This window comes from Protomyctophum parallelum (assembly GCF_964188405.1).
Source record: "Protomyctophum parallelum genome assembly, chromosome: 20".
Classification (NCBI taxonomy): Eukaryota; Metazoa; Chordata; class Actinopteri; order Myctophiformes; family Myctophidae; genus Protomyctophum; species Protomyctophum parallelum.
Window position 1 is genome coordinate 11,564,996 of NC_139718.1, and position 11,866 is coordinate 11,576,861.

Consider the following 11,866-nt stretch of genomic DNA (forward strand, 5'->3'; position numbering starts at 1 on the left):
ATTAGACGGTATACAGTAAGTGAAGGTTGTAAAATCCCAGTGGATTGGACAGACATGGACCCATCTATCATTGTTAAAAACAACACTGAGGCTTTTACTGTGTACAATGCTATATTTACATATGATTACATAAATATAGCATTGTGCTTCTGGAATAGAGTGTATACTTTGTTTTACAGCAGTGTACGACCGTCAAACATGAAACATGACATTGTTTGCGTAAGTCACCACTCTGACATTGGACGCTTAAGCCAAGAACTTTACCTCATGGAATCCATGATTGGTCAGGATTCCTCGTACCAAGCGGCTCTCTGTGCGAACGATCTTGAAGGCCATGTTGTATCTCTCTTTAATAAATGGAAAACAACAGTGCAACGGTAATAAAATGTACTTCAATATGCCCCGACATTAAAACATTCCAAGCATACAAAAGATAATAGGCTACAGCTTGTTTTTTCATCTTTCACCACAATGCAAGGTAATAATGTATACCTCCAATGGAGCAGATGTTCAAATCCCTAGAGACGATCGCTTCAGGGCAGAACACCAGAACTGGGATCTTCCTGCTAAGACCACTCCAGGCAATGCAAGGGTGGTCTCTGGGAGGCACAGAATCAAATGAAGCCAGGTATAATATAATACATTAGTAAGATGTAGTAGAACATAATTATATGCATCATATAAAGAAAGATGACAACTGAATGATGTTGTCAAACAAATACAGCCTGGGGATTTATTTCTCTTCATGCCATGTTGAGTTTACAGTCCTGGTTGATGCTGGCTAGCGGATATGGGCTGCTTACCTAACCCTGGTGGAATGCATCCTGACATGATGTTGACTTTATGCGAGCAGATAGAGACAGAACCACACACAGGTTCAGGGTGTGCTGTGCAATAAAAAGGCCCTGCTAATATATTAACAAACACCCTGGTAACATTGCACTGAGAATATCTGATAGGGCCAGACTCTGACTACATGTCAGGAGGTAAAAAAGAAAGAAAAAAAGAGACAGATAAGATAGCATGTTGTCGGAGTAAAACTCTATCGGACGTGACCGTCCTTGATAAGATGGGGAGAGGCAGGAAGGCATGTAAACAATTGTTGCTCCTAGCTCAAATATCCAGGTAGGCCAGACAAAAAGGCTTCTGTCTTGTCTGTGGTGATATCTGTGCTACACGCCATTGAGAAAGGTATTTTGATAGCACAGATCTCAGTCAGCGAGCAACAAAAGGGCTCAGAACAAGCTGACATCAAGCACTGTAAGTCAATGTGCGATGCTCCATTAGAAACATGTTGACACAAAAGAGGATAATGTTAAAGAAAAACAACTGATCTACAAGCTATGACGTGTCGCAATGCATTGTTAGTTTGTGTAATTGTTCTTGTCGACGAGCGACATTGTTGTACGATGAAGTATGAATACAAATTTTGGATAAATATTCTAATCTGTTTATGATGCTGCCGATTTTAAGCAATCCTGGCGAATACCTGCTCGCCTCAAACACAGTCGCTTTGGGCGCAAATCCGGCAGAGGTCCAATGGTCTCTGCCTGGTATTACAAAATGTAACGTCAGTAAACTATGCCTAAAAGGTTAAACCTAACCATATTCCTAACCTTAACCTCTGTAAAACAGTGCCAAAACCTAATCCTATTCCTAAACTTAACATCAGTAAAACTATCACTGTGATTATGTAGATTTCATCCTCACGGCTATCATGATTGGTAGACAGGTGCTAATGAGGGGTTGGAAAGCGTCAGGGAGTCCCTCGTTTCATGACTGGTTTGTGGAATTAGGCAAGGTTGCAGCATACGAAGAAATGGCATATAGGAGGTCCGACAGACTGGACAAATATATACGGAAATGGGGAGGATACATAATGCATATTACTGTCAATCCCACTGTGGTGTGAGCGCAACGTCTGTTTTTCTTTCTTGTTTTCTGTGAAAGTGTAAATTGATATTACCCAGGTGTAATGGCATTCATTTTATTTTTTTTCCCTTTTTTATTATTAATTTGTTTTATTATTATTTTATTGTATTGTATTGTCTGTATTGTTTTATCTTTTCTGTAAAGATTTCGTTGTGTGATGTATTTATTATTTTATTGTCTAGTTTTGTTTCATTTGTTGTCTTAATTGTTTGTGAAACTAAATTGAAAAAGCAATAAAATTTTGAATCATAAAAAAAAACATCAGTAAAACTATGCCTAATCCTAAACTCATCAAAATCCTCAGTTAGTTACTACTAAGTGTAGGCCAAAGTGGCAGAAAAATATGACAAAGACTGATTGGTGTAACAATGAGCTACAATGAAATGTCCTTGGCTTTAGCTATTAGGTTTCCAACTTCTTTTATCAATTATGCAAAATAAGAGTGACTCAAGAAGTTCTACTGCATCTTGGCATCAATAATTAAGATGAGCTGGGCCCTGGGATAAGCAATATCTGTGGGCCCCACATGCAATTTGTTTTGGTATTTATTTTTAATCCAGGCTTTCGAGGGCCTCCCCAGTCCCCACCCTGGGGCCCTAGTAAATCTGTCCCACTTTTCCCCCCAGTCCAACGCCCCTGTCCATCTGTACACTCTCTGAGTTAAATTAACACTCAGTGTTGCATGCCAGGAGGGATCAGTACTAAGCTAAGACCCATTTGACACTGCTAAGATCAAATCAGACAGCCAATTCTACAAGCTGTAAGGATTGTGGGCAGCACGTGTACATCACTACATGCAAAAGGAGAATGCTCACAGAGAGCCTTATTATAGCAGTCCAAAAAGGGGAAATGACACGATTAGTTTATTTATTTTTTTTAAACTTGATTTTGGCGTTTGTTATCACGTCATCAAGACAAATGGGTTATGGGATTTCTATCTATGGCCAAAGTTAAACTGGATAGACACTCACACCAGATTAGACAGACAGATCGGGTGGCAAGGGGGTTGAGGCTCAAGGTGTATAGCCTACACCCTACAGTATATACTTCCTTTGATGAATTGAACAATGTGGACCCTGTTGTAAACAAGTGTAATGCTTAATTGGGTTGTCCACTCACAGTTGACAGTCTTTGTATTGAGTTTGTGCTTAAAATGTACTGTAAATTCTACAAACTGTTAATAAATATTTCAATCAATCAATCAATCAATAGTCACATAAACTGTTGCAACATTGTAAACAGTGAAATCATTGCACTTGGCCTCTACAACAGTAGGAGAGAAAAGGGGAGATCAATGTATCTATGCAATGCATAATAAAGAGAGCAGAGAGAGACAGACAGACAGACGAGCAATCTGACATATGTGGACTTTTTATTAGTAGGCTATATCCACTTACTCCTGATCGTCCTCCTGTGAGGACTCCGAAGAATCCTCTTTACCCCGGATCACAGCTGGCATTTCCACGGCGGAAGGTGAAGCGATGCCTGGTGAAATGTTCTGGGAGGATGCCTGTGCTTACTACGGCATCTCCAACCTGCAGACAAGATGAACTGATGATCATCACTGACAGAAATCCCAGCTATACTGATTAGCTAACGTTAAGCTAACAACGTTAGCCAACGGTGAGAGATTAGTGCATGCATTAAAAACGCACGATAACGCCAGGGTAATTATGTACGTGTGGACAACTGACAACCTTAGGTTAGCATAGGTGTGTAGCAATCTTCAAATACTCTGTAGAATGGATGACACAGTTGCTATGGTAAATAATTGTTCGAGCAACAGTGCCATTGGTCTGGAGAACTGATGAAGCCTAGACTCAATGTAACGCTAACAACTTAGCCATGCTAAGAACACAGAGATAGCTACTATAGTTTAGCACCTTAACTGTATACAATAACGGTCTATGAAGTAATAACCAACATACCTAAAACACGCCAACATAAACGTGCATCTATCCTTTGAGTGTGCAAGCTTGCTACTTGCTGCTAGCATCACTCACATCATGCACATCACATCACTTGGGCTTTTCTTGTTGAGCGCCCAACGCCATCCTTTAACGTTCCTGTAACTACAACAACTGAGTAGCAACAGATGGGAGCATGCGCACACACCTTGACCTTTATGTCCAGCTTTTTACTTGTCACAATTTACTCACTCGTCGTTGATATTTATGATCTATATAATAATTTGCCTGTGGGCTATGGCTGGTTGGTTTATCAGATTATACATTTGATTTATTTTACTAACTAGTCATAAACTATCAAATGTTGTTTACTTTGCTTGCTTACTCAAATGATCTACGATTGGGAGACATGGGGCGGCACATTAGCGCCCTCTATTGACCGGGGACGCGTCCTGAACTTGGTGCCCAAATAGTGTAAACTACAGACTTTCTCTTCATGGAAAGTTAACATGCTGAAATCTTAGAGTATATATAACTCTATGGCTGAAATAGAAACCATTGTAGGAGCCGTTGTTTTTGCATCAATAAAAAAATCACACCTGTGTGAAGTGAGGGGCGCTCTTATCATCGTACATCATAATACATCACATCATCTCATTCCGGCCAATCACAATTTGAATGAATTGTCCATTCTATTCCATTCATTGTCAATGGCATTTTAATGTTTGTGTAGGACAAAGTTTGTGCACGCACTGACGCACACCAAAAGCTGGTCATATAGGAGGGGCTAGCGAGCCTCCAAAAACAACATCATTGGTAAGCAGGTTTCTGAACTATCTACAGGCCACATCTAGGGCTCTATTTTCATCCATACTAAACCCCTTATGTATGACATACATTTGTGGCAACAGGCATTCTGATTGGCCAGTATGAGATGATGCATGATGATGTACGATGATAAGAGCGCCCCTCACTTCACACGGGTGTGATTTTTTTTGTTTACTATTTTGAAAAACATTTTTGAATAGTTCAACTAGCTGATCTACATCGACACGTTTTTCAAAATTGTAAAAAAAAAAGGCAAAGAAGTTTTGAAAAACGTGTCGATGTAGATCAGCTAGTTGAACTATTCAAATGTTTTTCAAAATAGTAAAAAAAAATCACACCCGTGTGAAGTGAGGGGCGTTCTTATATCATCGTACATCATCATGAATGATGCCAATCAGAATGCCTGTTGCCCGTTGCCACAAAGTTATGTCATATTTGGCGGACATTTGACCTTATTTCTCCTTTCATTGTCGATATGAGACGTGTGGGGACAAAATTACGTAAATTATCCCTTCATTGTCAATGACATTTAATGTTTGTGTTGCGGACATTTGACCTAATTTCCCCTTTCGTTGTCGTTGGAAAATATGAGACGGGCCCACCCTTATCTTATCTTCCATCTTGAGGCACAGCTCACCACGGATTGATTTTTTATTTTATTTTTTATTGACAAAATGAATATACATTAAATGAACATAATCTATTTGTCCAAAGGACATTGTGGTCCTTTGAATGGAATGGAACGGAACGCTATGTGCATCTTGCTGAAAATGTTCTATACATCTGTCGACTCATAAATGCCATTTAGGCCAAAGTCAACTAATCGAAATGCTGTCAGTATCGATACTGAACTTACAGTTTGTCCGAAATTGCTTGAGCTTGGCAGTGTCCTCATCGTGAGGAAGGATGTTTCTGACAAACACTGGAGCAGGGACGTGCAGGGTGTCTGCTTTCATCTCAGCAGGCTTCACCTCCTCCTGAACCCCGGGTTCAAGGCTGGCAGTCGTAGCCTTGTCAGAGTGTGTCTCGTCTACACTGAGACACACTTCACCGGGGCTCTTATGTGAGCGTGTCTTCCACAGTGATACACACCTCACCAGGGCTCTTGTGCGCAGGTCCAGGGCATGCAGATCAGCTAGTTGAACTATTCATAAATGTTTTTCAAAATACAAAAAAAAAAATAATCACACCTGTGTCTAGTGAGGGGCGCTCTTATCATCGTACATCATGCTGCATCATCTCATACTGGCCAATCAGAATGCCTGTTGCCCGTTGCCACAAAGTTATGTCATATTTGGCGGACATTTGACCTTATTTCTCCTTTCATTGTCGATATGAGACGTGTGGGGACAAGATTACATACATTTTCCCTTCATTGTCAATGGCATTTAATGTTTGTGTTGCGGACATTTGACCTAATTTCCCCTTCCGTTGTCGTTGGCAAATATTAGATGTGTGGGGACAAGATGACATACATTTTCCTTTCATTGTCAATGGCATTTGATTTAATGTTTGTGTTGTGGCCATTTTGTGGGGACAAAACATGTATATAGGATGGGCTAGCGACCCTCAAAAAGGTAAAGTGTAGGGATAAGGGATGAAAATAGAGCCCCTAGTAGTAGAGAGAAATGGTGTCATCTCATAATGATTAGTGAGGAGGAAGATACGGTTGAAAATGGGTGACGTGGTCCTTTAATGAAACCCTCACTAATTACAGAAAAAGAGACTTTGCTGTTGTTTGTCAGGACTCTCATGCACCTGTGACCATTCTGGTGTGGTCTACCCTGTCAGGGGTTTTACCCCACCAGCAGCATTGGGCCCAGGGTCAGTGAATCACTCAAGCCTCTTCACCACGGCAAGGTCACAGCAAGAGAAGAGGATGTTGGCCCTTGCAAGGACTGTTTTTTCTTCAGCATTTTGTGTGTGTGGCTTTAAAAGTTTTTTGTCTACATAAGTTGGTCCTTACAAGGGCTTTTGGTTCTTTTTTAAAATTTCGTTCTTTTTTTTGTCGGTTTTTCTTCCACGTTAATCATTGCCAATTCCCCATTTCTACTGTGGCCCCTGTTACTGTCATTGTCAATCTGGGGAGGGTATAGTATAGTTTCCTCCAATACACATCACCAGACCCTTGTTTTCACATGTCAGTAAGGAGTTTCACCAGGAGACTGTCTCTTCTGAGACTGTATCTCATCGTCTCTGCTTCTTTTGTATCTTTCTCTTCCCAGTTCCCTGTCTTCGGTTCAAGGTTTCCTTATTGTTAAATCTTTAATATTTTACCAAGATAGACGATCCCACACCTCGCCACTAGTATGAAATGGCACACAAAAGGTCATAAGTGATCGCCTCTCCCCGACCCTATATCTCTCCCAACCATATTTGGTGAGCTCACCTGCTGTGGATGTTATGTGCCCCTGGTTTCCTCAAGGGGCAGGCACCCACATCACATAGACACAGGAAATCAATTGATATTTGGGGGGGTCTTGATCTCCATTGTGTACCGCGGTAGTCCGGTACATAAAGGCCATTTATACTCCCGTTCAGAATGGATGTGTACTGTACAGTATGTGCCCATATTTTCTGAACGGAATGCCTCCAAGTATAATTCAATTACAAAAACGGGTATTGCATATTACCGGGCATGCATTCCCGACTGGCATTGTTCCCAATGGGCATCAGCCTAGTAATAGTACTACTACTACTAATAATAATAATAATAGTAAACATACAGCCGAGAATTAGCAAAAAAAATAAAGAAACAAAAAACTAACTAACGAAACAATATAAAGAAACAAAACAATAAAGAAATAAAAAGGAAACAAGAGAAAAAAGTAGTAATCAAGACTCAGAGCTCTATCTATCCAAGGTGCTTGAAGGTGCTGTGTGCCAGGTTCCTTACCCCTAAGTTATACATAGCTATCTGTGCCAGTGACCTTAGCTTTGTATAACACTTAAGAGCTCTGACCTCAAGGAGGGCAGTCGTGAGGGGGTTCAGGATAACACTTGCTTGGCTTCCACTGAACACAGGTAGAGAAAGGGCTTGGGGGTTAACGTTTCTGGTATTATTTGCTAGGTTTTTCTCGTTTGGTGGTCGGAAGTGGCTATCTATAGCAACCTACTGCCAGTGGCCTTGTTGCTGCGGGGCCACTTTCCATGGGGCGGCTTGATGCATCTGGAACAGCCTGTGGTTGGGATGGCTGGTCACTGCATAGTGTGTCTATAGCTTCGCTCTCCCAGCAGCTCCAGCTCTGGCGTACCTGCCGGTTCCACCTGCCTCACTTAACACATGCCCTGTTAATATCCCGCTTCTTGCCAGCTTGCTAATACCTAGATTCAAGGTTTCTTTATTATTGTTAAATCGTAAGTTAAGAGTCAATTCCACCAATGGAATTGACTTATTGCAACAGCAATAAAAACCAAAGGAAATAAGGAAAAAGGAGAGAAAAGATAAAAAACAAAAAATAAAACAAAATAAAATAAAAAACAGTAGTACCAAACTATATATTCGATAAAACATATGCATATGTGTAATGACGTATACTTTCGATACTTTCCTGTGACCATGGCTTGCCATACATTGCTCTTCCCTCTACAATAGAACCGTTGCTCACCCACTCCTCTTTCCTGCCTGCTGCCCTGCCGTGCTCGCCCCCTTTTGAATAAATTACTTTGAACTGATTCTCCTTACCTCTGCATTTGCGTTCACCTTGTCTGCTTATGATTGTATCAGTTAGATTTTATGTGCATTATGATTTGTATGTTATGATTTTGTAGTTTTAGCCAACCATATAAATGTATTTATATATATAGTTTGGGGATTGAGGGCCCACCCTTATCTTATTTCTTGCACGTTGAGGCACAGCTCACCACGGATTGATTGACATTTCTATTGACAAAATGAATATACATTAAATGAACATAATCTATTTGTCCAAAGGACATATTGGTCCTCTGAATGGAATGGAAGGGAACGCTATGTGCATCTTGCTGAGAATGTTCTATACATCTGTCGACTCATAAATGCCATTTAAGCCAAAGTCAACTAATCGAAATGCTGTCAGTATCGATACTGAACTTACAGTTTGTCCGATATTGCTTGAGCTTGGCAGTGTCCTCATCGTGAGGAAGGATGTTTCTGACAAACACTGGAGCAGGGACGTGCAGGGTGTCTGCTTTTATCTCAGCAGGCTTCACCTCCTCCTGAACCTCGGGTTCAAGGCTGGCAGTCGTAGCCTTGTCAGAGTGTGTCTCGTCTACACTGAGACACACCTCACCGGGGCTCTTATGTGAGCGTGTGTCTTCCACAGTGATACACACCTCACCAGGGCTCTTGTGCGCAGGTGCAGGGCATTCAGATCTCTGTGCTGTTGACTTCACCGCCCCGTTGACAGTGGTTGCAGTGGCCTTCTCCGGGCGTGACGAGCTTGCCTTCATCTCCTCCACGTTGAGTAGCACCTCACCGCGTAACTTTATGGGCCTGTTGCTGAGGATGTTCTGTACAGGTGCGGCGTCATTAAATGCTACAAAGCCAAAGTTGGGGAGCTTTCCACCACACTTGATACTGAGCTTCATGACTGTCCCATACTGCTCAAAGAGCTCCTTGAGCTCGGCCTCATCCACTTCGTGAGGGATATTTCCCACAAACAGTTGGTGATTGTCGGGGTACTTCCACGCCTGTGAATCCCCCTTCCTGCCTTCCCTTCGTGACTTCATCACTCCACTGGCAGTCATTGTAGTCTTGTCTGAGCGTGCTGAGGTTGTCTTCATCTCCTCCACGTTGAGTTGCACCTCATCACGTAACTTTATGGGCCTGTGGCTGAGGATGTTCTGTACAGGTGCAGCGTCATTGAATGCTACAAAGCCAAAGTTAAGTTGCTTCCCACCGCCACACTTGATACTGAGCTTCACAACTGTCCCATACTGCTCAAAGAGCTCCTTGAGCTCGGCCTCATCCACGTCATGAGGGATCTTTCCCACAAACACTTGGTGGGTGTCGGGGTACTTGACTCCCCACACCGGTGTCTCCACCTTCTTTCCTTCCCTTCTTGACTTCACCGCTCCATTGGAAGTTGTTGCAGGTTTGTCAGAACGTGCCAAGCTTGCCTCCTCCACGTTGAGGAACACCTCACCACGTGCCTGCCAGCCGGAGCTCGCAGTCATTGGGGCTTTGTCTGAACGTGCCGGGCGCGTTGTCATCTCCTCCACGTTGAGACGCCAGTCACCGCTAAGCTTTATGGGCCTGTCGCTGAGGATGTTCTGTACAGGTTCTGAGTCATTAAACACCACAAAGCCAAAGTTAGAGAACTTACCACCATTCTTGATAATGAGCTTCAGTACTGTCCCATACTTCTCAAAGACCTCTTTGAGCTTGGCCTCTTCAACATCGTGAGGGATGTTTCCGACAAACAATTGGTGCGCATTAGGGTACCTGAGTCCCCGTACCTGTGCCTCCCCCTTCTTTCCTTGCCGAGGAATTTTCTTCTTTGTGACTGTTGCACATAATACTGGGCTGTTTTCCTCTGGAGCAGAGGGGGAACTTGTCTTCTCCATCACCATCATCGTGGTGAAAAATACAAGTTATAGGCCTATCTTAAGCGATATCTGAGCTGTATTCAACACTTCTTCACAGTTCTCTTCTGCTCTTTTCTGTTCCTTATTCTTCTCTTGTCTGCTGTTAGCATACTGACACCTGTCTGACTGTGATTTGTCTTTAAAAGGTCAAATTAATCAACACTGCAACGTCACCTTTACGTCACAAAGGGCAAAACCAGCTATACAAACGTTTGCCATGTGTGCTGGGCGAAGTACAACAATGTGCAAACACAGCAGCAAGATTTGTGAGTTGCTGTGATAGGAGAAGGATATCAAATGGAACACAACCACCCTAAAGACTAATTATTGTGTATATTCCTGCACTATACCTGCACCGAGTGACCTTGGTACATAGTATGTTTTCTCATGCCAATAAAGCCCTTTGAATTGAATTGAATTGTGTGTTCCGTTCCATACGACCGGGGTTTTCGTTTCTGTCTGTGCAGGTGTCTGTGCAGGTGTCCCCTCAAACTCACCGTTTGAGGGGTGTGGCACCAGCCTCCCTGATTGACCAACCACCATGGATTCACTGATTGGCTCAGCTTTGCATCACGTTTGCGCCGCTTATAAGTTGACACCTCTTGACGCTATTGTCTAGATGTAGGCCTACCTACCCTATGGGTATAACCAGACAGTCGCGTCAAGAGGTGTCAAGACGGCCCAGGCCGTAGCGTAACGGTCTGGGCACCGGACTGGTAATCCAGTCGCAGTGTGCCGCGGGTTCGACTCCCGGACCCGACACGGCCTTTACTGCATGTCATCCCCCCATCTCTCTCCCGTTTCCTGTCAGCCTACTGTCTGTCCCTTCAAAAATCAATAAAAGGCGTAAGCCGCAAAAAAATATCTTAAAAAAAAAAAAAAAAAAAAGAGGTGTCAAGACCAGGTGTCTCTTCCGAGTTTTTAAACAGCTGGTTGATGGAAACGATGCTAGTGTGCGGCTTCAACTTGTAGCGTGGGAAAAGCGTTTCGTTTTTTTGCCAACAATCCACCAGCTGTTTAAAAACCCGGAAGAGACGCCTGGTTGGCTGGTTCTCTTCCGACGCCTCTTGAGTCTTGACAGAAAGTTGGTTATACCCACTGAGGTCTGTGCACATGCATGGCTGAAGGAAGCTGCAGTGAATTAAAAGTGGTTTCTTATGTCTTTGCCTTATAGCTCTTATACCTGCCTTGCTTTGCCTTTACCACTGTTTGTACACACACACACACACACACACACACACACACACACACACACACACACACACACACACACACACACACACACACACACACACACACACACACACACACACACACACACACACACACACAAAATCTGGAGGTGCACCGTGCAATGCAGTCTTTTGTCCACAAGATGGTAATATTGAGTTTTAACGGTTTCCCTTTTGTCAACGGTTGCCTGAGCAGCAGCAGGTCTACAGACCGCGGAACCTACCAGGTGACCAGGATTCGTGGGTTGCGATTGGCTGAAGTTGAAATAAGGCGGAACCTGACCTCGAATGGCCCATTCACCAGCTCGGGCGACTCGATGACGCCATCCCACGAGCTTTCTGATTGGATAAACAGATATACAGGGTTGTTGTCAGATTGTATTTAATTTGTTACACAGT

General features: G+C 42.9%; 1 protein-coding gene across 1 annotated transcript in view; it reads right to left on the minus strand.

The window, feature by feature from the left end:
* ttll5 (tubulin tyrosine ligase-like family, member 5) overlaps window positions 1-3,391 on the minus strand; it is a gene marked incomplete at both ends in the record, with an annotated part of 101,622 nt that extends 98,231 nt beyond the window's left edge. The window contains 3 exons of the mRNA XM_083791588.1: window positions 265-347; window positions 493-599; window positions 3,330-3,391. Of these exons, the coding sequence (XP_083647714.1) occupies window positions 265-347; window positions 493-599; window positions 3,330-3,391 (252 nt within the window). The remainder of the gene's footprint in view (window positions 1-264; window positions 348-492; window positions 600-3,329) is intronic.
* Window positions 3,392-11,866: the final 8,475 nt, after the last annotated feature.